At 44.7% G+C, this 27,116-nt stretch overlaps 1 protein-coding gene across 1 annotated transcript; it reads right to left on the bottom strand.

Moving 5' to 3' along the window:
- LOC124006620 (jeltraxin-like) lies at positions 1–26,542 on the bottom strand. Its single transcript, XM_046316673.1, has 3 exons — positions 26,532–26,542; positions 23,031–23,460; positions 1–339 (listed from the first exon to the last, which is right to left on the bottom strand). The coding sequence occupies exons 1-3, from the start codon at positions 26,540–26,542 to the stop codon at positions 1–3; spliced, it is 780 nt and encodes a 259-aa protein (XP_046172629.1).
- Positions 26,543–27,116: the final 574 nt, after the last annotated feature.

Below are 27,116 nucleotides of genomic sequence, written 5' to 3'. Positions count from 1 at the left end.
CTACAGCCATGCCCTCTGTCTCTGCTCTGCATTCTCACTCTTCCTCCATTCAAACTTTCTCTTTGTCTTCCTTTTAATTGGTCTTGGGCGCTGGTCGTGGCCACTGATAGGCTGATGGTCAGAGTTGTAGGTGTTTCTCTCCAGGAGAACCTCACCATTGGTGGAGTAGATGGCCTTGGACCAGGTCAGCACATTACCAGGGGTGTAAGACCAGTAGGACTGCCACCCAGACATGTAGGCCAGTATCCAGCTTGGGGAGAGGACTCTGTCCCACACTTCCACGTCAGTTACCTGCCCCTCAAACTTAAACACTTTCAAGACAGGAGGCCCATTGGTCACCTACACACGCACACAAAGAAATACAAATAAAAATATTGCATAATTAGAATACATCATATCTACTAAAGAAAAACGCTAATCTACATTATGCTGAATTACTTCATTAACCTCAGGAGTTTAATAGATTGTTTCAGTAGCTCTCAAAAGTTGACAATCTCAAGTCATGTTGAGGCACTGGGTCAGCAGCGGTGCCCCACCTACCCCCCCACTCCTCTCCTAACCCACTTTCTCTCCTCTTACCTGGCCAAACACCCTCTTCCTGACGCTGACTGTCCCCCCACTCCTCTCCTAACCCACTTTCTCTCCTCTTACCTGGCCAAACACCCTCTTCCTGACGCTGACTGTCCCCCCACTCCTCTCCTAACCCACTTTCTCTCCTCTTACCTGGCCAAACACCCTCTTCCTGACGCTGACTGTCCCCCACTCCTCTCCTAACCCACTTTCTCTCCTCTTACCTGGCCAAACACCCTCTTCCTGACGCTGACTGTCCCCCCACTCCTCTCCTAACCCACTTTCTCTCCTCTTACCTGGCCAAACACCCTCTTCCTGACGCTGACTGTCCCCCCCACTCCTCTCCTAACCCACTTTCTCTCCTCTTACCTGGCCAAACACCCTCTTCCTGACGCTGACTGTCCCCCCACTCCTCTCCTAACCCACTTTCTCTCCTCTTACCTGGCCAAACACCCTCTTCCTGACGCTGACTGTCCCGCCACTCCTCTCCTAACCCACTTTCTCTCCTCTTACCTGGCCAAACACCCTCTTCCTGACGCTGACTGGCCCCCCACTCCTCTCCTAACCCACTTTCTCTCCTCTTACCTGGCCAAACACCCTCTTCCTGACGCTGACTGGCCCCCACTCCTCTCCTAACCCACTTTCTCTCCTCTTACCTGGCCAAACACCCTCTTCCTGACGCTGACTGTCCCCCCACTCCTCTCCTAACCCACTTTCTCTCCTCTTACCTGGCCAAACACCCTCTTCCTGACGCTGACTGTCCCCCCACTCCTCTCCTAACCCACTTTCTCTCCTCTTACCTGGCCAAACACCCTCTTCCTGACGCTGACTGTCCCCCACTCCTCTCCTAACCCACTTTCTCTCCTCTTACCTGGCCAAACACCCTCTTCCTGACGCTGACTGTCCCCCCACTCCTCTTCTAACCCACTTTCTCTCCTCTTACCTGGCCAAACACCCTCTTCCTGACGCTGACTGGCCCCCCACTCCTCTCCTAACCCACTTTCTCTCCTCTTACCTGGCCAAACACCCTCTTCCTGACGCTGACTGTCCCCCACTCCTCTCCTAACCCACTTTCTCTCCTCTTACCTGGCCAAACACCCTCTTCCTGACGCTGACTGTCCCCCACTCCTCTCCTAACCCACTTTCTCTCCTCTTACCTGGCCAAACACCCTCTTCCTGACGCTGACTGTCCCCCCACTCCTCTCCTAACCCACTTTCTCTCCTCTTACCTGGCCAAACACCCTCTTCCTGACGCTGACTGTCCCGCCACTCCTCTCCTAACCCACTTTCTCTCCTCTTACCTGGCCAAACACCCTCTTCCTGACGCTGACTGGCCCGCCACTCCACCTGGGCCATGCCTGTCTTTTTCTCCCAGGTAACACACAGGCTGGTCCAGGGGTGTGCCTCTCCGACAGCCCTGAACAGCTTATAGGAGCTAAAGTCCTGGGAGGAATCCATGGAGAGGTGGTCCATCCCCCAATAATACCTTTTCAGTAACAGGTTCCAGTTGTTCCCCTGAGTGAGGCTGAAGTCAAGTCTTCCAGGGGGCCATGTAACGCAGACACACAGTCAGAGGAGAGGGAGAGGGGCTGGTGTAGGGATATGAGGTGGAGGATGGAGATGGAGAGGAGTAGGGGGATCGGGAGGGTGATGGAGCGATCGGATCTGTGTACATGGTGAGTTCCCCTCCATTTGTCACTGTAAACATCTGACCCCACAGGTTTAAGGTGGAGGGGCCTGAGGCAGAGAATCAACAAATCCATCAACCAATGTTATCTGTGTAGCACTATAATAAGTGATTTGTCACTAAACACTTCAAAGAACCCACACCTAACACAGTATCTGTGTGTGTGTGTTTGAATGCGCTACCTGATGGCGTTATTCGATGTCTTGCCCCAGTTAGGCCCAACACCGACATCAGCGCATCAGCGTTAAACCAGCGCCGAAACCATCTTCTTTTGTGAGCTTCGGCAGTGTGAGAAGATTTCGAGCATTAAGATCCTTACACCCGTCCTCAACAGCGTGTGCAAAAAAAAAGAAGCTCTCAGATAGGTGTAGGTTTCGTTTCCCAGCAAGGCTTTGCGAAAGAGTTTCGTTTCTGCAATGTCACGCAATTGCAGACGAACCACATTGACTCGTCTTTTTTCGTTTTTTGGAGGGGTAACAAAACCAGGAATAGAATAGTGAGAAATCAAATAATGACCGAAACTTTGTTTTGTGATTTATTTTCATTTTAAAATGTTGGTTTCATTGGAAGTAAAACAGACCTCAGAACCCATAAGCTCCGCCCATTGTGCGTGGTGAGGCGAGTGTTTTTCCGCAAGGCTGCTGTCAGTAAAAGCTTCATGTTTATTAGTTGAGTGTGCCCTCAAAATGCTTCAAACTTAACCCTTGGAGAATAAACAGGTGCATTGTATACATTTGATATTTTATGCCATACTCAAGGTGTTAGGGGACTAAATGAAACTTTGGTTCTAGTGTTATACCATGTATTCCATGTTATAAAAAGGACCCCCACGAACACAGAACACTTCATTTCATGAGGATAGAGATTTACCATTGCTGAGATATCTTATTATTGTAAAAGGTTGTGGACAGGTCCATGTTAATCCCTAGTTAATAATGGCACCAAATCACCTGTCTGAATTCTTAAATTCAACACTTTTGTCCAATATCTCAAGATAGGGTCGTACTATTGTTACAATATTGTTGCAACATTTCCAATTAGGGAAATTGTGCCACTTCTCTTGCGATCCGTGCAAGCAGTCAAGGTATACGCAGCAGTTTGGGCCGCCTGGCTTGTTGCAAACTGTGTGAAGACCATTTATTCCTAACAAAGACCGTGATTAATTTGCCAGAATTGTACATAATGGAACAGCAATATTTAGACATAGGGATGCCACCCGTTAGATAAAATACGGAACGGTTCCGTATTTTACTGAAAGAATAAACGTTTTGTTTTTGAAATTATAGTTTCCGGATTTGACCATATTAATGACCTAAGGCTCGTATTTCTGTGTGTTATTATGTTATAATTAAGTATAAGATTTGATAGAGCAGTCTGACTGAGCGGTGGTAGGCAGCAGCGGGCTCGTAATCATTCATTCAAACAAGCACTTTCGTGAATTTGCCAGCAGCTCTTCGCTGTGCTTCAAGCATTGAGCTGTTAATGACTTCAAGCCTATCAACTCCCGAGATTAGGCTGGTGTTACCAATGTGAAATGGCTAGCTAATAGCGTTTCAATCGGTGATGTCACTCGCTCCGAGACCTTGAAGTAGTTGTTCCCCTTGCTCTGCAAGGGCCGCGGCTTTTGTGGAGCGATGGGTAACGATGCTTTGAGGGTGGCTGTTGTCGATGTGTTCCTGGTTCGAGCCCAGGTAGGGGCGAGGAGAGGGACGGAAGCTATACTGTTACACTGGCAATATTATAGTGCCTATAAGAACATCCAATAGTCAAAGGTATATGAAATACAAATCGTATAGAGAGAAATTGTCCTATAATTCCTAAAGTAACTACAACCTAAAACTTCTTACCTTGGAATATTGAAGTCTCATGTTAAAAAGAGCACCCAGCTTTCATATGTCCTCATGTTCTGAGCAAGGAACTTAAACGTTAGTTTTTACATGGCACATATTGCACTTTTACTTTCTTCTCCAACACTTTGTTTATGCATTATTTAACCAAAGTTATTTATTTGAGGTTAAATTTATTGATGTATTATATTAAGTTAAAATAAGTGTTCATTCAGTAGTATTGTAATTGTCACTGTTACAAATAAATCAATATCGGCCGATGTATCGGCATTGAAAAATCATAATCGGTCGACCTCTAGTCTGGACTGCACGGGACCACAGCTGACAGCCAAATCTGCACCCATCACATCATCCTTAATAACAAACACCTACAAGCACACGGGTGTGATCATTCTACAGTGGTCCCTGCAGTGTACGCTCAAACTGGTGTAATTAGAACACTTCTTTAGAACGTCCTAGTTACGATTGACGCAACAGTCATTGTTTGAGCTGGCCACACTGATTTTTTTCACAGAAACATTTTGCACAAACACATTCTTTACAACTTTATGTGCTCAATGTGAGCAGTTTATTTTTGGATGCAATGTTCAGACATTCACAGAAGTAGCAACATCATAACACAATTCTCATCCAAACCAGAAAATGTATGCTACCTTAGTCCTAGCGCTAACTGAGGAAAGATTGACCCAACACAAACCGGTAATATTTAGCCAGCCATTACCAGCTCTCGGCTGACAGAAGCCATAATATAAATTGGCTAATGGTAATTACTATTTACAACTCGTCACATCACGTGTGAGCTCACCAGTCATTTAAAATAATTGGTTGGGTTTCTCCTCTGAAGCAAATGGTAAAATGCACGCAGCTGGAGATTGCGCAATAATTGCAACGGAGGACACCAAGCGGGGCACCTGGTAAATGTAGTCTCTTATGGTCAATCTTCCAATGATATGCCTACAAATACGTCACAATGCTGCAGACACCTTGGGGAAATGGCAGAAAGGGTAGGCTCATTCCTTGTGCATTCACAGCCATATAAGGAGACATTGGAACAAAGCGCATTCAAAATCTGGGGCATTTCCTATTTGAAATTTCATCTTGATTTCCCTGTAGCATCAGTTCTGTGGCACTCACAGATAATATATTTGCAGTTTTGGAAACGTCAGAGTGTTTTCTTTCTAAAGCTGTCAATTATATGCATAGTCGAGCATCTTTTCGTGACAAAATATCTTAAAACGGGAACGTTTTTTTTTAAATCCAAAAATTAAAAGAGCGCCCCCTATATCGAAGACGTTAACCCTGTTTCTCAAAGCTAACGTTATAAACTGCCAGCTAGGGTCATCTGGCTAGTGAGCCTCGACCGGACGGGTTATCTGTTGTGGAGTAACAATAAGGATTAGGCACAATAGTGGAATTTGTTGTTTGCCTTCAAAATATATATATATAAACCGGTAATATTTAGCCAGCCATTACCAGCTCTCGGCTGACAGAAACCATAATATAAATTGGCTAATGGTAATTACTATTTACAACTCGTCATCAATCAAAGATAAGAAGAGGTGACAAGATGAGTTGGGTCTGTTTGCTGTATGCAAAGGGTTGTTGTCGAAGGCGAGGGGGCTGTGTCGTCTACCAGCGTTCACTTCCTATCATTCACTTCAGGAGGTTTACTCAAAAGATAAGTGAACCATCCCTTCAACTCGTTTGGTTATGACATATTCTCTCTGAAGATGTTCACCTGACACCCAGAATGCTTTGAATGGTGTCAACAAACATGGCTCCACACATAACCGGCAAATAACTTAGCATTAGGGCTACCGAGTGGCGCAGCGGTCTAAGGCACTGCATTTAGTGCTAGAGGTGCCACTACAGACCCTGGTTTGATTCCAGGCTGTATCACAACCAGCCGTGATTGGGAGTCCCATATGGCGGCACACAATTGGCCCAGCGTCGTTCGGGTTAGGGTTTGGCTGGTGTAGGCCGTCATTGTAAATACGAATTTGTTCTTAACTGACTTGTCTAATTAAATAAAGGTCAAATAAATTAAAAAATTGCTCATCATAATCAGTACAAGCTTCCAAAAAGTATTTTACACACATAAGTTGTGTCCATTACAATCTATGTAATAATCGGAATGCATGATTTGCTACCAGTACTTGAAAACATACAAATTAACAGTAAGTACAATGAACACCAAGGCATTCTCTGATAGTGGCTTATTGATACAAGTAGCCCGTGCCGGTGTTATGAGACTGATCATTGATACTGATACTGATCATTTGTCGCCACATGTGGTTTGTTTACGTTTTTACTGTTGTGGCCACATGGAGTAGCTAGGCCTATAACAGTTCTATCTAGTGGTCTTGTTGGGGATAACAGTTGTTGACAACTGTAGCATTGTAGCTAAGCCTAACCCTTTTCCTAACCTTCACCTCATTCTCTTAACCTCCTACTTTAGTTCACCTATTCTGCTGTGTTAGTTCTCCTAACCTTCCACGTTAATTATCCTAACCTGCCATGTGGACAATCCACCTGTGGAGACAAATTACCAGTATCACCACGCCGGCAGCCAATCGTGTCGCCTCTGACACTCACTTGTAGCCCTTCAGTGTTATTGTTTATGTATGTAGCTTAGCTAGTGGGGCTAAGTTGTAACATTAGCAATGTCTTTCAAAATGAGGCAACTCACAAAAGCGGAAATTCTGGAGATTTTTGTCAATTCTGACAATGATTCTGAGTATGCCAGTGAGGAATCTGACAGTGACAGTGAGGAGCTGCCCCCAACCTTGTGGCCATTGAGAACCCTTAAGCTGAGGACCCCTTGCCCACAGACAAAGTCCTAGGTCCCTCTGACGATGCTGGTGGTGATGGAGCCACACCAACAGTGGTGTGAAATACAGGAGGTCTGTTGTAGCTGGAAGGCCTCCAGCCATGCCACCCCTCCTGGCCCTGCTGTTGGCTTTGATGAGTCCCAGTCTGGAGTGCAAAGCCCCTTGCCATCTCCCTCTGAGGCAGAGTGCTTCAAGCTGTTTCTGACAGGGGAGCTGGTGGGAAACATAGTGGAGGAGACCAATCGCTGTGCCTTGGAGCTACAGGAGAAGAGAGAGCCACAGGGAAGGTGGACCACCTTACGGGAGAGAGAAAGTTCAAACCAGACTGTGTAGTTGACTATAATTGCGAAATGGGGGCAGTGGATATGATAAACAGCTTTGTGGCTTGCGCTCGGGAAAACCACCAAGTGGTATAAGAATGTATGTTTCCATCTGATCGACACCGCTGTCCTCAATGGCCACATAGTTCACCGCCACCTAACAGGTGAGATGATTCCTGAACCAGGTTTTTTGTAATTGGACATACAGTTCTCATACAAGTCAAATATAGTTCCATAATGCAATTATATCGACAATATCTCACTCACCTTCCCACTCCCTCATCATTCTCATCATCCTCTTCACTCCCTCATCATTCTCATCATCCTCTTCACTCCCTCATCCTCCCTACTCCCTCATCCTCCTCTTCACTCCCTCTTCCTCCCTACTCCCTCATCCTCCTCTTCACTCCCTCATCCTCCTCTTCACTCCCTCATCCTCCTACTCCCTCATCCTCCTCTTCACTCCCTCATCCTCCCTACTCCCTCATCATCCTCTTCACTCCCTCATCATCCTCTTCACTCCCTCATCCTCCCTACTCCCTCATCCTCCTCTTCACTCCCTCATCCTCCCTACTCCCTCATCCTCCTCTTCACTCCCTCATCCTCCTCTTCACTCCCTCATCCTCCCTACTCCCTCATCATCCTCTTCACTCCCTCATCCTCCTCTTCACTCCCTCATCTTCCCTACTCCCTCATCATCCTCTTCACTCCCTCATCCTCCCCTTCACTCCCTCATTCTCCCTACTCCCTCATCCTCCTCTTCACTCCCTCATCCTCCCTACTCCCTCATCCTCCTCTTCACTCCCTCATCCTCCCTACTCCCTCATCCTCCTCTTCACTCCCTCATCCTCCCTACTCCCTCATCCTCCTCTTCACTCCCTCATCCTCCCTACTCCCTCATCATCCTCTTCACTCCCTCTTCCTCCCTACTCCCTCATTCTCCTCTTCACTCCCTCATCCTCCCTACTCCCTCATCATCCTCTTCACTCTCTCTTCCTCCCTACTCCCTCTCCAAACAGTATGTTGCTGGCAAACAAAAGCTGTCCTCAATATTTGGCATGAACGATGTCCAGTTCCACTCATGATGTTGACAAGTTATGTTCAATATTGTGTGTGTGTGGTTTCTGAAAGTACAGAATGAAGAGGAATTACTAGTACTTAGAATAAAATATCAGCATAGGGTATGGTGCGTCTGGGACCATACCCCGCTCAAAGGCACTTCAATATTTTGTCTTGTCCATTCACCCTCTGAAGGACACACATACAAACTCCATGTCTCAATTGTCTCAAGGCTTAAAATTCCTTCTTTAACCCGTCTCCTCCACCTTCATCTCCACTGATTGAAGTGGATTTAACAAATTACATCAATAAGGGATCGTAGTTTTCACCTGGATTCACCTGGTCAGCCTGTCATGGAAAGAGCAGGTGTTCATAATGTTTTGTGCACTTTGTGTATATGTTGCAAAATTCCAGGAACTTTGAATCATTTCCCTTGTTTTCCTGAAATCCCGGTTGGACGATTTACGGAATCGGTTGGGGAAAAAGCAGGAAATCCAGAAGCCTCCAACCAGGATTTCTGGGAAACCAGGGAATTTATAGATTATGTTTTTTGCAACCTTATGTCTGTCTGGATCTTTAGTACCCGTGCTTGTAACTTTGACCACATCATAGCCATGCTGAAATCCACACAATCCACGTTACCTTGACCTATTGATTTTGTTAAATCATAGGCTACATCACTATGTGTTTTGTTTTGTTTACATTCCATTTGTTCCTACAATCATGTCTCTAGAACTCCCCCTCTGTATGTTGTTACTATAGGATTTAAAAACTTAACTTTATACCGAAGTGGAGGAGGTTATTGGAGCCCTACTGAAGATGGCGCCCCACCAAAATGGAGGAACGAAAAAGAAACGGGTTATTTTTCACACTACAGAACACAAACTGAGCTAAGCTGTACTGGGCTGGCATAGTTGGACATTGAACACCATTGCAACATCAGTCGAATTAGCCACTTGATACGTGGGTTATTGACAGACTGTGTTTGATTCACCTCTCCACCTCCATGTCTCAAATTAGATTTGCCTTTCCTCCTTATTTCTTCAGTCAAAGACGTTGGGGGAGGGGGGTGCTAAGCTAACATATGGAATTGTTTTAAGATGGTCATACAATGGATCATTTAGATATTTGGTTTGGAATTTCAGGAGCCCTTTATTTATATTTTATTTGATAAAATATTCATTTTGGCCTTTACTACTGAAGCTCATAGAAATGCATTGAATAACACATTCATAAATGGCAAAAAGGACAGACAAAAAATACATCTTAAATCATAGCTTTATTTAATAGTACCCGCAAACCACCAGTCTCAGCGTCAACAGTGAAGCAGCGACTCCGGGATGCTGGCCTTCTAGGCAGAGTTGCAAAGAAAAAGCCATATCTCAGACTGGCCAATAAAAATAAAAGATTAAGATGGGCAAAAAAACACAGAGACACTGGAAAGAGGAACTCTGCCTAGAAGGCCAGCATCTCGGAGTCGCCTCTTCACTGTTGACGTTGAGACTGGACAGAGGAACTCTGCCTAGAAGGCCAGCATCTCGGAGTCGCCTCTTCACTGTTGACGTTGAGACTGGACAGAGGAACTCTGCCTAGAAGGCCAGCATCTTGGAGTCGCCTCTTCACTGTTGACGTTGAGACTGGACAGAGGAACTCTGCCTAGAAGGCCAGCATCTCGGAGTCGCCTCTTCACTGTTGACGTTGAGACTGGATAGAGGAACTCTGCCTAGAAGGCCAGCATCTCGGAGTCGCCTCTTCACTGTTGACGTTGAGACTGGACAGAGGAACTCTGCCTAGAAGGCCAGCATCTCGGAGTCGCCTCTTCACTGTTGACGTTGAGACTGGACAGAGGAACTCTGTCTAGAAGGCCAGCATCTCGGAGTCGCCTCTTCACTGTTGACATTGAGACTGGACAGAGGAACTCTGCCTAGAAGGCCAGCATCTCGGAGTCGCCTCTTCACTGTTGACGTTGAGACTGGTGTTTTGCGGGTTCTATGTAATGACGCTGCCAGTTGAGGACTTGTGAGGCGTCTGTTTCTCAAACTAATGTCCTCTTGCTCAGTTGTGCACGGGGCCTCCCACTCCTCTTTCTATTCTGGTTAGAGCAAGTTTTCACTGTTCTGTGAAGGGAGCAGTACACAGCATTTTACGAGATCTTCAGTTTCTTGGCAATTTCCCGCATGGAATAGCCTTCATTTCTCAGAACATGAATAGACTGACGAGTTTCAGAATAAAGTTCTTTGTTTCTGGCCATTTTGAGCCTGTTATCGAACCCACAAATGCTGATGCTCTAGATACTCAAGTAGTCTAAAGATGGCCAGTTTTGTTGATTCTTTAATCAGAACAGTTTTCAGCTGTTCTAACATAAGTGCAAAAGGGTTTTCTAATGATCTAATTAGCCTTTTAAAATGATAAACTTGGATTAGCTAACACAACGTGCCATTGGAACACAGGAGTGATGGTTACTGATAATGGGCCTATGTAGATATTCCGTACAAAAGTTTCCAGCTACAATAGTCATTTATAACATTAACAATGTCTACACACTATTTCTGATCAATTTGATGTTATTTTAATGGCTAATTTAAAAAAAAAATTGTTCTTTCAAAAACAAGGACATTTCTAAGTAACCCCAATCTTTTGAACGGTAGTGTGTGTATATATAACCCCTTTTTTTGGGGCAGGCACAAAACTACCTTCAGACTTCCATTAAACTGGTACCTGTTTACCTTCAGACGAGTCCTGTGACACTTGTGGGGGTCGTAGAGCAAAATGGATATTACCATCGTGAGACGCATCCAATGCCAATAGAAAGCATATCTCTAGCTTAATCTGAACGATTATGATGGATTTTTTTGTTATTTAACTTAGATTGACGCACTGCTGTTTCAGTCGACCATAGGGGGTTATCAAATGGTTTCTTGTTCAGATAAAAAATTAAGAAAGGACCAGCACTCACTTGATATGACTTGCAGTTAAAGCTTTGTTTATTTTCTCAAATTCTTAGTAGCAAAATGTCTTAATACACTAGAAGGATATGTTTCAGCTTGCGCCTTCCTCAGTGTGTCTCCAGTTCCTACTCTTGCTTCCTGTCAACAACATCAGCTGGTTAGCAAGAGCGTTGCTATTGGTTTGGCTGAGAGGCAGGCAGCAACGATCCTATGAGCAGCCAGAACAGATCCCTCTTCTTGTAGAAAGGTGATGTACTCCTTGAGCGTTTCCTTTCTTTTGTACACTGCTCAGTAAGTGAAATTAGGATGCTGCAGATTTCACAGAACAAAGCAGCAAGGATTGTGCTTTGTGGAGAGACGGTTCTTCTGTCGTAGTCATGCACAATGCTCTCGGTCAACAAGTTCATCGAGAGAAAAAACATACTTATTTTATTTCCTAACATACACCATTTAAAACGGCCAAACTCTACTCACAACAGTATTCAGTTGGTAAGAGACAGTCATTCAGTAAATACTAGGAATAGACTGTCCACCATCTGTTATCCAGACAGAAAAGAGAAATAGGCAAAATAACTTTTCGATTTAGAGCAATAAATAAATTGAATAATTTGACTGAGCAAACCAGAAACCTTTCAATATATAAATTCAAATAATACTTTGAAACCATTTAAATATGATATACATAGGAAAGTTGTGCTGGACTATGGTCGATGAATCAATCTTTTTAGACTTTAGAGTATTTATCTGGTCAATATGTGTCACGTTCGCTGGAATAAATGTCAGACCAAGGCGCAGCGGATGTGGAGTTCCACATTATTTATTAGAAAGTGAAACTAAGCAAAGACAAAAAGAAACAAACTAACAACGAACCGTGACGAGAACGATGCTACGTGCACTAACTCAAAAACAACATCCCATAAACACAGGTGGCGGGGAAACATTTACTTAAATATGATCCCCAATTACAGACAACAATTACCAGCTGCCTCTAATTGGGAATCATACAAATCACCAACATAGAAAAATAAACTAGAATACCACATAGAAATAAAGAAACTAGATCACACCCAGTCTCGCCCTGACCCACTTCACCATAGAGAAACAATGGCTATCTATGGTCAGGGCGTGACAACATGTTAGTGTATTATGTCTGTTTGTAACAGTGTGTAATATATGTGATCGTATTATGAATTGTATTTGAATGTTTAAGGACTCTTGGAAGATCAGTCCAAGTGAGGATAAAAAAAATATCATAATAAAATAAAATCCACTGAGTGACCATCTTCACATATCAAACTAGATACATGGGGGGGTATTTTCAGTTAGAGTTAGGAGCGTTTGACTTATGGGGTCTAAGAGGGACCTGAATCTACTGGTATCAAGGGCTCTGACAGATATATGGTTGAGCCTGAACATTTGTTGGGGTCTGATTTTCCTGGCTAAATTCCCAATCTGGCCCTCAAACCATCACGGTCACCTAATAATCCCCAGTTTACAATTGGCTCATTCATCCCCCTCCTCTACCCTGTAACTATTCCCCAGGTCGTTGCTGCAAATGAGAACGTGTTCTCAGTCAACTTACCTGGTAAAATAACGGATAAATACAATTGAGACATGGGCCAGGGTCTGGAGGAGGATTAATATTGTCCTTCCTCCTCCTGTGTGTACTGTGTAGCCTATCCTTAGGTTGCACGTTCGGCGGTGTGTGTGACGTGGAACGAGAGTTTGGGTTTTGTTTTAGCGTTCATATTTTTCCGTTGAGTCCATCCTAGTGGGAGCTCTCACTCCCCTCCTCACTGCTTTTAAACATGGAGGGCGCCAGTGTTGGTAGATATTTGATGTCCAGTTCAAGCTGCCTAAACGTTTCCTTTCTGTTTGTTTTCTCCCTGTTATTCCTTCACGTTTCTCCTCCAGAACAGGCGTACGCCATCCCTGCCTTAATCACGTGAGTGCAGACTTATGATGATGCAGAATGAAGGCTTCCTCCTCCTCCATCTTTTGATTGCAGAATTTGACTGCCATCACAACCAATGTCACTGCTACACCGGAAGTAATCAGTCTCGGTGCTCTTTCTGAGCTGCGCAGTGTTCTTGAATCCCGACCACATACTGCCAAAATGTCTCTTACAAAGTACTCCAACAGTCAGTGACACTACTTTGGCCCAGGTGGTGACCGTCTTTCCCCATCAGGTTTCTGCTGAGGTTCTGCTCCCAGTCTGCTCTCTGACCAATACAGCATTCTCTCTCTCATCACCTTTGTGTGTATGTGACGTGATTTGTGTTATGTCTCGATTCTCTACCTCGGGGGTTCAGCTCGAGACCCAAATGAGGAGTTCACTGTCCTCCAACAACCCAAATGAATAAGACATATTATTATAGTTGATTCTAAATGTATCAACTTGCGACCCACCTCTCACATACCCAGGGCCCACTTTGGGTCCTGACCCATAGTTTGAGAAACCCTGCTCTACCTCCCTAAGTGTGCACCAATGGCACCCTTCATTAAAGCATTGGATTGAGTCATGTTTTGTTTTTCCATTTGGATTTAAAACCTAGCAAATGCATATGATTTCAGGTTTTTCTGGTCAAAGCACAGATATAATTTTTTTTAAACACAAGTTAAATACCAATGAACTACCAATGCACATTGCTAAACTTTTGGGAAAGACACAATATCCTTAAGAACCCGGATAGTAGTATTTAACTCATTGAGAACTCTTTGTTTTACAGGTTGCAGAGAGGGTTGTGGAGGAGTGAGCCCTTGACTCCCCTGTACCATAGACGGTGTTCAGACAAGACAATTGTGTGTGTGTGTGTGTGTGTGTGTGTGTGTGTGTGTGTGTGTGTGTGTGTGTGTGTGTGTGTGTGTGTGTGCCTATCAGAATTCACATTTTTTGAATTGTTCACTAAAATTATTGCGTTAACTGTTAAAATGTTTTGGTTCTTTTACTGAAGATTCCAAAGCACACTTATAATAAACGGAACAGATTGATTTAATGTTCTCCGTAGCACATTACATTCGACTATTCTCTACAGTGTCTTCAGCCCAACTCTCTAATACATCATTGAACTTTTACCGTCCTTCCATCTCGTAATCAAATCACTTCAATGCAAGAATGGGAACCCCATTGTCATTTGTTAATTCAAATAACTCAACCCAAATACAAGTATGCCCAAATAGAGAAGGAGGCCTTAGGGATCATATTTGGGGTAATGAAATGCCATGACTATCCAATATGGTCGTAAGTTTACATTGCTGACAGACCATCAGCGACTTGTGAAAATACTAGGACCAAAAACAAGAGTTCCAGCTCTAGCAGCAGCCAGACTCCAGAGGTGGGTGTTAATACTAGTTGTATATCAGTATTTTATACAATACAAGTCCTCTCAGCGGCATGCTAATGCAGATGGGTTATCTAGGCTTCCCATTTAACGAAGGACATAGCCAGGGAAACTACCAAGGACAAGGGTTTGGCTAAGGTGAAGCACTTCACCCTTACAGGGGGGCCTAACCATGTTACTGATCCTGAACTAAAGCCTTATTGGGTGAGAATGGGATGAGCTCACTGTAGAAAGTGACTGTGTTATGGGGTGTGAGAGCGGTGGTGCCCTCTACAGAGGGACCTACAGAAGGAGCTACATCAAAACCACTGGGGCATGGTCAAAATGAAAGCTCTTGCATATGGAGCCACTTTTGGTGGCCCAGGTTAGACTCAGACAGAAGACATGGTAAAGAGATGCCAGGTGTGTCAGTCTAATAGATATAGGCCGAACCTTGCACCAGTGCATCCTTGGAAATGGCCTGAGAGGCCCTGGCAGCATATCCATATAGATTTTGCTCAAAAGGGAAAGCACCGGTTCTTAGTAGTTACGGATGCCTACTCAAGCTTGCCAGAAGTAAAGTGTATGAGTAATGCTACAGCCACGGTAGAGACACTTCGGGGAATGTTCTTAGCCTACGGGTTAGTTGACGAGTGGGTTTCAGACAATTGGCCGCAGCTGGTGTCAAAAAAGTTGGAGACATCCTTCCAGTTGAATGGGGTGAAACACATCGAGTCGGCTCCGTACGTACCATGCAGCTTCAAATGGCGCAGCAGAGCGACTTGTACAGAATCTAAAACAGGCACTAGAGAAGGACAAGTGATCAGGGCGGTCTGTACAGCATAGTGTGGACAACTTTCTGTTCGCCTACAGGAATACGCCGCATGCCACAACTGGAAAAACTCCAGCAGAGTTGTTCCTAAAAAGACAGGTTAGAACAAGGTTATCATTGGTTAAACCCAGGTTTTCAGCCCGGTTTTCAGCAAGCTATTCCTTTTTTTCAGTCTGAACAAACAGCACCGAGACTACCGGGGAGGAGAGAAAAATGGCTACCTGGGATTGGGAACTCGGTACTTGCATGTAGTGCAGCCTGAGGGAAAATTGTGTAAGAAGCATGTGGATCAACAGGCCTTCGGCACAGTGGTTAAGGGCGCTGTACGGCAGCGCCAACTGTGCCACCAGAGACTCTGGGTTGGCGCCAGGCTCTGTCGTAACCGGGAGCGGAGCGTCATGCGTCATCTGAGGGCCCAGAGCGTCATGCGAGGCCGTGAGCCTGAGGGCCCAGAGCGTCATGCGAGGCCAGAGACACAGATTGTGCCAGGCCCTGAGCCTGAGGGCCCAGAGCGTCATGCGAGGCCTTGAGCCTGAGGGCCCAGAGCGTCATGCGAGGCCAGATACACAGGTTGTGCCAGGCCGTGAGCCTCAGGGCCCAGAGACACAGGTTGTGCCAGGCCGTGAGCCTGAGGGCCCAGAGCGTCATGCGAGGCCGTGAGCCTGAGGGCCCAGAGCGTCATGCGAGGCCGTGAGCCTGAGGGCCCAAAGCGTCATGCGAGGCCGTGAGCCTGAGGGCCCAGAGCGTCATGCGAGGCCGTGAGCCTGAGGGCCCAGAGCGTCATGCGAGGCCGTGAGCCTGAGGGCCCAGAGCGTCATGCGAGGCCGTGAGCCTGAGGGCCCAGAGCGTCATGCGAGGCCGTGAGCCTGAGGGCCCAGAGTGTCATGCGAGGCCAAAAAGGGTCAGAAGTCCTCCGGACCGATTGGATCTGTAAACAGGTTGTATATGAGTTGATGAGTGAAACTGTTTTGGAAAACCCATGATGTTCATCAAGAATGTTTTCAGAGGAAGTGAGAATTTCCGGGGAGAAGTGTGGTGTGTTGAGAATTGTATTTTGTGTTGATGAGTTTAGATGTAAAATGGTTGCAAATAGCCAATGGTATTTGTATGCAGGGTTGAGTTATTTGAAATAACAAATGACAATGGGGTTTCCGGTCTTGCAATGAAGTGATTGGAAAACGATTCACTGTAAGGTCTACACCTGTTGTATTCGGTAAACGGTACCGGAGCACCAAGTCGAGGTCCAAGAGGCTTCTTAACAGCTTCTGACCCCCAAACTGTAAGACTCCTGAACAGCTAATCAATGGGCTACCAAGACCCCTCTTTTACGTTGCTGCTACTCTGTTTATAATCTATGCATAGTTACTTTAACTCTCCCTACGGTGCCCCCGGTTCGTTTTATTTGATGTGATTTGAAATGTGTCTTGTGTCTTTCCTTACTACCCCACGACTCACGTTAAGAGGCTCAAGGCCAGCTGTGGTGCAATTACAGTGCTATCAGAAACTATTCACACCCCTTGACTTTTTCCAGAATTTGTTGTGTTACAGCTTGAATTTTACATTGATTAAATTAAACGTTTGTGCCACTGATCTACACACAATACCCCACAATGCCTCACAATGCCTCACAATACCCCACAACACCTCACAATGCCTCACAATACCCCACAATGCCTCACAATACCCCACAACACCTCACAATGCCTCACAATGCCTCACAATTCCCCACAATACCCCACAATGCCTCACAATACCCCACAATGTCTCACAATACCCCACAACACCTCACAATGCCTCACAATACCCCACAACACCTCACAATGCCTCACAATACCCCACAATACCCCACAACACCTCACAATGCCTCACAATACCCCACAATTCCCCACAATACCCCACAATGTCCCACAATACCCCACAATGCCCCACAATACCCCACAATACCCCACAATGCCCCACAATACCACAATGTCAAAGTGGATTTTTTGTTGTTGACATTTTCACAAATTAATCCAACATTTTAAACTGAAATGTTTTCAAATCAAATGAAATCTAATCTAATTTTATTGTTCACATACACATGGTTAGCAGATGTTAATGTGACTGTCGCGAAATGCGACAGCGCAGTAATATCTAACAAATAATCAAACAATTTCACAACAACTACCTTATACACACAAGTGTAAAGGGATGAATTAGAATATGTACATATGAATATATGGATGAGCGATGGCCGAACGGCATAGGCAAGATGCAGCAGATGGTATAGAGTACAGTATATGCTGTACATATGAGATGAGTAGTGTAGGGTATGTAAACATTATATAAAGTGGCATTGTTTAAAGTGACTAGTGATACAGTTATTACATCCAATTATTAATTATTAAAGTGGCTAGAGATTTGAGTCAGTATGTTCGCAGCAGCCACTCAATGTTAGTGGTGGCTGTTTAACAGTCTGATGGCCTTGAGATGGAAGCTGTTTTTCAGTCTCTCGGTCCCAGCTTTGATGCACCTGTACTGACCTCGCCTTCTGGATGATAGAGGGGTGAACAGGCAGTGGCTCGGGTGGTTGTTGTCCTTGATGATCTTTTTGGCATCCCTGTGACGTAGGTGTCCTGGAGGGCAGATAGTTTGCCACCGATGATGCGTTGTGCAGACCGCACTACCCTCTGGAGAGGCTTACGGTTGAAGGTGGAGCAGTTGCCATATCAGGCAGTGATACAGCCCGACAGGATGCTCTCAATTGTGCATCTGTAAAAGTTTGTGAGTGTCTTCGGTGACAAGACAAAATTCTTCAGCCTCCTGAGGTTGAAGAGGCGCTGCGACGCCTTCTTCACCACGCTGTCTGTGTGGATGGACCATTTCAGTTTGTCCGTGATGTGTACGCCGAGGAACTTAAAACTTTCCACCTTCTCCACTACTGTCCCGTCGATGTGGATAGGGGGGCGCTCCCTCTGCTCTTTCCTGAAGTCACCCCGCTATCATCCAAACTAACTTCCGGCGCCGACTGAGATGGCCGCCTCGCTTCGCGTTCCTAGGAAACTATGCAGTTTTTTGTTTTTATTGTTATTAGTACCCCAGGTCATCTTAGGTTTCATTACATACAGTCGAGAAGAACTACTGAATATAAGATCAGCGTCAACTCACCATCAGTACGACCAAGAATATGTTTTCCGCGACGCGGATCCTGTGTTCTGCCTTACAAACAGGACAACGGAATGGATCGCATGCAGCGACCCAAGGAAACGTCTCCGAAAAAGAGGGAAACGAGGCGGTGTTCTGGTCAGACTCCGAAAAAGGGCACATCGCGCACCACTTCCCAGCATTCTTCTTGCCAATGTCCAGTCTCTCGACAACAAGGTTGATGAAATCCGAGCAAGGGTGGCATTCCAGAGGGACATCAGAGACTGCAACGTTCTCTGCTTTACGGAAACATGGCTTACTGGAAAGACGCCAACGTGCAGCCAACGGGTTTCTCCACGCATCGCGCCGACAGAAACAAACATCTCTCTGGTAAGAAGAGTGGCGGGGGCGTATGCCTCATGACTAACGGGACATGGTGTGATGAAGGAAACATACAGGAACTCAAATCCTTCTGTTCACCTGATTTAGAATTCCTCACAATCAAATGTAGACCGCATTATCTTCCAAGAGAATTCTCTTCGATTATAAACACAGCCGTATATATCCCCCCCCAAGCAGACACATCGATGGCTCTGAACGAACTTTATTTAACTCTTTGCAAACTGGAAACCATTTATCCGGAGGCTGCATTCATTGTAGCTGGGGATTTTAACAAAGCTAATCTGAAAACAAGACTCCCTAAATTTTATCAGCATATCGATTGCGCAACCAGGGGTGGTAAAACCTTGGATCATTGTTACTCTAACTTCCGCGACGCATATAAGGCCCTGCCCCGCCCCCCTTTCGGAAAAGCTGACCACGACTCCATTTTGCTGATCCCTGCCTACAGGCAGAAATTAAAACAAGAGGCTCCCACGCTGAGGTCTGTCCAACGCTGGTCAGACCAAGCTGACTCTACACTCCAAGACTGCTTCCATCACGTGGACTGGGACATGTTTCGTATTGCGTCAGATGGAAATATTGACGAATACGCTGATTCGGTGTGCGAGTTCATTAGATCGTGCGTCGAAGATGTCGTTCCCATAGCAACGATAAAAACATTCCCTAACCAGAAACCGTGGATTGATGGCAGCATTCGTGTGAAACTGAAAGCGCGAACCACTGCTTTTAATCAGGGCAAGGTGTCTGGCAACATGACTGAATACAAACAGTGCAGCTATTCCCTCCGCAAGGCTATTAAACAAGCTAAGCGTCAGTACAGAGACAAAGTGGAATCTCAATTCAATGGCTCAGACACAAGAGGCATGTGGCAGGGTCTACAGTCAATCACGGACTACAAGATGAAATCCAGCCCAGTCACGGACCAGGATGTCTTGCTCCCAGGCAGACTAAATAACTTTTTTGCCCGCTTTGAGGACAATACAGTGCCACTAACACGGCCTGCAACGGAAACATGCGGTCTCTCCTTCACTGCAGCCGAGGTGAGTAAGACATTTAAACGTGTTAACCCTCGCAAGGCTGCAGGCCCAGACGGCATCCCCAGCCGCGCCCTCAGAGCATGCGCAGACCAGCTGGCCGGTGTGTTTATGGACATATTCAATCAATCCCTATACCAGTCTGCTGTTCCCACATGCTTCAAGAGGGCCACCATTGTTCCTGTTCCCAAGAAAGCTAAGGTAACTGAGCTAAACGACTACCGCCCCGTAGCACTCACTTCCGTCATCATGAAGTGCTTTGAGAGACTAGTCAAGGACCATATCACCTCCACCCTACCTGACACCCTAGACCCACTCCAATTTGCTTACCGCCCAAATAGGTCCACAGACGATGCAATCTCAACCACACTGGACACTGCCCTAACCCACCTGGACAAGAGGAATACCTATGTGAGAATGCTGTTCATCGACTACAGCTCGGCATTCAACACCATAGTACCCTCCAAGCTCATCATCAAGCTCGAGACCCTGGGTCTCGACCCCGCCCTGTGCAACTGGGTACTGGACTTCCTGACGGGCCGCCCCCAGGTGGTGAGGGTAGGCAACAACATCTCCTCCCCGCTGATCCTCAACACGGGGGCCCCACAAGGGTGCGTTCTGAGCCCTCTCCTGTACTCCCTGTTCACCCACGACTGCGTGGCCACGCACGCCTCCAACTCAATCATCAAGTTTGCGGACGACACAACAGTGGTAGGCTTGATTACCAACAACGACGAGACGGCCTACAGGGAGGAGGTGAGGGCCCTCGGAGTGTGGTGTCAGGAAAATAACCTCACACTCAACGTCAACAAAACTAAGGAGATGATTGTGGACTTCAGGAAACAGCAGAGGGAACACCCCCCTATCCACATCGATGGAACAGTAGTGGAGATGGTAGCTAGTTTTAAGTTCCTCGGCATACACATCACAGACAAACTGAATTGGTCCACTCACACTGACAGCGTCGTGAAGAAGGCGCAGCAGCGCCTATTCAACCTCAGGAGGCTGAAGAAATTTGGCTTGTCACCAAAAGCACTCACAAACTTCTACAGATGCACAATCGAGAGCATCCTGGCGGGCTGTATCACCGCCTGGTACGGCATCTGCTCCGCCCTCAACCGTAAGGCTCTCCAGAGGGTAGTGAGGACTGCACAACGCATCACCGGGGGCAAACTACCTGCCCTCCAGGACACCTACACCACCCGTTGTTACAGGAAGGCCATAAAGATCATCAAGGACATCAACCACCCGAACCACTGCCTGTTCACCCCGCTATCATCCAGAAGGCGAGGTCAGTACAGGTGCATCAAAGCTGGGACCGAGAGACTGAAAAACAGCTTCTATCTCAAGGCCATCAGACTGTTAAACAGCCACCACTAACATTGAGTGGCTGCTGCCAACACACTGTCATTGACACTGACCCAACTCCAGCCATTTTAATAATGGGAATTGATGGGAAATGATGTAAATATATCACTAGCCACTTTAAACAATGCTACCTTATGTAATGTTACTTACCCTACATTATTCATCTCATATGCATATGTATATACTGTACTCTACATCATCGACTGCATCCTTATGTAATACATGTATCACTAGCCACTTTAACTATGCCACTTTGTTTACTTTGTCTACACACTCATCTCATATGTATATACTGTACTCGATACCATCTACTGTATGCTGCTCTGTACCATCACTCATTCATATATCCTTATGTACATATTCCTTATCCCCTTACACTGTGTATAAGACAGTAGTTTTGGAATTGTTAGTTAGATTACTTGTTGGTTATCACTGCATTGTCGGAACTAGAAGCACAAGCATTTCGCTACACTCGCATTTCACATCTGCTAACCATGTGTATGTGACAAATAAAATTTGATTTGGATTTGATTTGATTTGAGTATTCAACCCCTTTGTTATGGCCTAAATACATTCAGGAGTAAACATTTGCTTAACAAGTCATACAATAAGTTGTATGGACTCTGTGTGCGATGATATTGGTTAACATGACTTTAAAACAGTTTCAGACTTTAATGCCTGTGATAGGAGAAACTGAGGATGGATTAACATTGTAGTCTGTACAGAATCAGAAGGAAGTCTACAGAAAATAAATTATTCCAAAACATGCATCCTGTTTGCAATGAGGCACTAAAATAATACTGCAAAAATGTGGCAAAGAAATATACTATTTGTCCTGAATACCAAGCATTATGTTTGGTGAAAATCCATAACAACACATCACATGATATTTTTAAGCTCGGTGGTGGCTGCATGATGTTATGGGTATGCTTGTCATCGGTAAGGACTAGGGAGTTTTTTGTGGGGATACAAATAAATGGAATAGAGCTAAGCACAGGTAAAATCCTAGCAGGAAACCTGGTACAATCTGCTTTTCAACAGACACTGAGAGACAAATTCACCTTTTAGCATGATAATAACCTAAAACTCAATGCCAAATATACACTGGAGTTGTTTACCATAAGTACATTGAATGTTTCTGAGTGGCATAGTTACAGTTTTGACTTAAGTCGCTCTGGATAAGAGCGTCTGCTAAATGACTTAAATGTAAATGTAAATCAGCCTGAAAATCTATGACAAGACTTGAAAATGGCTGTCTAGCAATGATCAATAACCAACTTGACAGATCTTGAAGATTAAAAAAATGTATATTGTACAATTCAGGTGTGCAAAACTCTTAGAGATTTATCCAAAAAGACTCACAACTGTAATCGCTGGTCATTCTAACATGTATTGACTCAGGGGGTTGAATACTTATCTAATTAAGATATATTAGTGTTTTATTTTTCATTAATCTTCAAAAAATATAATAATTTTTCTTCCACTTTGACATATTTTGTTTACATCATTGAAAAAAAAGACAATTACATCCATTTCAATCCCAATTTGTAACTCAACAAAATGTGGAAAAAGTCAAGGGTGTGAATACCTTTTGAAGGCAGTGTATATCACCCTCTCTCTCCCCTATCCTCCCCCACTCTCCTTTCCCAGTCTCCCCCTCTATGTTGTCTCCCCACTCTCCCCTCTTACCTGTCCAAGCACTCTCTTCCTAACGCTGACAGTCCCGCCCCTCCACACCTGGGCCACACCCGTCTCTGCTTCCCAAGTAACACACAGATTGGTCCAAGGGCGGTGCTCTATGTCTGTGATGTACTTTGATAACAGCCTATAGGAGCGGAAGGACTGAGAGGAGGAATGGGTGGAGAGGTAGTCCATCCCACTGTTCCTTTCCAGTAACAGGTTCCAGTAGTTCCCCTGAGTGAGGCTGAAGAGAGTCAAGTCTTTTCCCTCCTCAGCCATGTAACGCAGACACACAGTCAGAGTAGAGAGAGAGGGGGAGGAGGTGGTGTAGGGATATGAGGTGTATGGAGAGGAGGGAGAAGAAGTGGGAGTGGAGTAGGGAGAGATCCCCCGTCGTTCGACACTGTAAACATTCGACCACGCAGGTCTGTGGTGGGAACTGGGGGCAGAGAATCAATCAATCAACAATCCGTCAGACAATCCTTCAATCAATCCAATATTATGTATAGCACTACAATAAAAGTAATTTGTCACGGAACACTTCAAAGAACCCAGACCTTACGTCTTGTGTGTGTGGGTGTGTGCGTTCAGGTGCCCAGATAACAGCAAACGTTCCCACAACATTAGAGAACGTTCCCTTAACTTCTTCGAGATAGGGGGCACTCTTTTAATTTTTGGATAAAAAAACGTTCCCGTTTTAAACAAGATATTTTGTCACGAAATGATGCTCGGCTATGCATGTAATTGACAGCTTTGGAAAGAAAAAACTCGGACGTTTCCAAAACTGCAAAGATATTATCTGTGAGTGCCCCAGAACTAATGCTACAGGCTAAACCAAAATGAATTTTCATACAGGAAATGCCCCAGATTCTGAAGGCGCTGTGTTCCAATGTCTCCTTATATGGCTGTGAATGTGCCAGGAATGAGCCTGCCCTTTCTGTCGTTTCTCCAAGGTGTCTGCAGCATTGTGACGTATTTGTAGGCATATCATTGGAAGATTGACCATAAGAGACTACATTTACCAGGTGTCCGCCCGGTGTCCTGTGTCGAAATTATTACGTAATCTCTAGGTCCATGCGCGTTCCATTTCTTCAGAAGAGAAAGTCAACTGCCACGAAGGATTTATCATCGATAGATATGTGAAAAACACCTTGAGGATTGATTCTAAACATTGTTTGCCATGTTTCTGTCGATGGAGTTAATTTGGAAAAAAGTTTGTTTTAATGACTTTTATTTTTTTTCTTACCCAAACGTGAAGAAAACGGATCGATTTGTCAACACACAATCTTTTTGTAAAAACTGAACATTTGCTATCTAACTGAGGGTCTCCTCATCGAAAACATCCGAAGTTCTTCAAAGGTAAATGATTTTATTTGAATGCTTTTCTGGTTTTTGTGAAAATGTTGCCTGCTGAATGCTAACGCTATATGCTACGCCAAATGATATGCTAGCTATCAATACTGTTACACAAATGCTTGTTTTGCTATGGTTGAGAAGCATATTTTGAAAATCTGAGATGACAGTGTTGTTAACAAAAGGCTAAGCTTGAGAGCTAGCATATTGATTTAATTTCATTTGCGATTTTCATGAATAGTTAACGTTGCGTTATGGTAATGGGCTTGAGGCTGTAGTCACGATCCCGGATCCGGGATGGCTCGACGCAAGAAGTTAAGAGTCGCATTAGGTCATTTACTAATGTTTTCATGTCAATGTTATGTTTCTAAGATATTGTTCCCGTAATGTCAAATATAACCTACCCAGAACGTGGTTACCATGTTCTCAGAACATAAGGTACTAATGTTCTAGACACGTTTCATGGGAACATTGCAAGAACATTGAAATGTCTAGTTTTCTGTGGGTTAGGAGAATATTCCATCAACGTCCCACCAAGCATACACAGAACATGGCAACCATGTTGTCTAGAACATTAGATATGAATGTTCTAGACATGTTTCATGGGAATGTGGCAAAAACATTCATGTGTAGGGTTAGGAGAATATTCCATCAACTTACATACAAAGAACATGGTCTTAGAATATAATATATTTTTGGTTCTAGACTAGTTTCCTGAGAATGTTGCAAGTGTATTCAGATGTGTTTGCCGCGTCCACTAATTGGCCACAGCTGATCTTAATGAGTCCTTTGAAATACGGTATGATTGAATAGACTAAACATGGTTTGCATCTCACTGACGCCATGCAACGATATAAAAGAAATGTGTTTGCATGATTAATGTCCAAGCAAATACATTTCCATGTGTCCTATCTGTGCTTGGAGTTAGAAACAAGTAAACTAAGCTAACAGAGTTATTGAGTCTTATTGGAACGTGTTCTCAGAACGTTAACTGAGGGGAGTGAGCCTCTAGGTCATATACTATCCCAGTATAAGTGCACAGACATTGTGGAGACAAGTAATTGGTTCCCCATTAATCACACCATCCCTTCACATGGTTTAAGAATAGGTATTGACACATTCACATATGAAGACAATGTTCCATTCTGTCCTCTTCCCTTTCTGATATTCTTCATAGCACAAGGAACATGTGAAAGGCAAACCTGACCTCTCCCCTCTCTGGGCCCCAAATGACTGAGCCCTAGCTGAGGGAAAAGTGCAACTGCCAACACTATATGAAAAGGATACATTATAATGACAAGTATCTCACATAAGCATATTATGCAAATAAAACATCGTAATTATCTATGTTACCCAACTAATTCTGATTCATCCGCCACAACGGCCCCAATAGCAAATATGTAGGCCTATGGGTTTAATTTCCCATTCACTGAAGAGTTTCAGTTCTGCAGAAATGTCACTCTTACAGTATGTGATAGGCCGGCTGAATTAGCCCCATAGTCATACAGCAACAATACAGTAGGCTAATAGAGCTAACTGTCACACTCTGATCTGTTTCACCTGTCCTTGTCTCCTCCCCCTCATTGTCTCCTCCCCCTCCAGGTGTCACTTGTTTTCCCCAGTGTATTTATTCCTGTGTTTCCTGTCTCTTTGTGTCAGTTCGTCTTTTATGTCCTTGTCAACCAGTGTGTTTTCCTGTGCGCCTGCCTTCTCTATTCTCTTTTTGCTAGTCCTCCCGGTTTTGACCCTTGCCTGTTTTTGGACTCTGAACTGGTTTTGACCTTTTGCCTGTCCACGACCATTCTCTTCCCTACCCCCTTTTATTTCAATAAACATCTCAGACTCCAACCATCTGCCTCCTGTGTCTGCATCTGGGTCTCGCCTTGTGCCCTGATACTAACAACATACAAACCACCAAGATTACATTTATATCATATTATGAAAACAAAAAATGCACACACTGTAGACCTACACAATGCTATTGACCAGCTGTTTTGAAGGATCTACTTTCACCTACCTTACTTTATTTTACAGCCAGATAAGCTTTGGATACACCCGTTGGAGGAACACACACACACACAACACAATTCCCCCCCATTCCTGTGACCGAGTTATTGAAGCACACAGATAGAAATATATTGTGTAGAACTGACATACCTCTTTGACATGCGTAGTAAGGCATCATTTCAACTCTATTCATCGCACTTATATCTGCAATATCCAGAATGCGGCTGAACACGACCCTGTTGTCTGTGTGAGGTGCAGTGCCTATTCAAGCCACTCGAGTGCAGTGTAGTGTCTTGACTATTCACCCGCGTACTGTAGTGGGCTAACTTCGTATCCAGGCTGGTGGATGAGACTTGTAGTCCCGTTGGAATGATTAGGTCAAGCAGGAGGGAGAGATGCATTTTCAAGTCACACACACCTCAAAACCGTCCTGCCTGCCTGGGCTGTTGCTGTTCTCCAGGATTATACATAGAAACAATACATAATGTGTTATTATGGGACTGTCATGGAAATGAAACAACTGGGAAGTTGTGTTAATGGTTTAACATGTTTTTGTCTCTATGGCCGTGTAACGGCTGTCCTCTTCGTCTGATGATGAGGAATAGGAATCATCGGACCAACACGCAGCGTGGTAAGTGTTCATTGTAAATTTGATTAAATAAACTGAACACTGAATGACAAAAAAACAACAAAGCGAGTGAACGACATGAAACAGTCTCTGTAAGGTGAAAAAAA

Source organism: Oncorhynchus gorbuscha, linkage group LG20, assembly GCF_021184085.1.
Source record: "Oncorhynchus gorbuscha isolate QuinsamMale2020 ecotype Even-year linkage group LG20, OgorEven_v1.0, whole genome shotgun sequence".
Classification (NCBI taxonomy): Eukaryota; Metazoa; Chordata; class Actinopteri; order Salmoniformes; family Salmonidae; genus Oncorhynchus; species Oncorhynchus gorbuscha.
The sequence above is the reverse complement of the archived record's forward strand: the minus strand, read 5'-3'. Positions and strand labels throughout refer to the sequence as shown.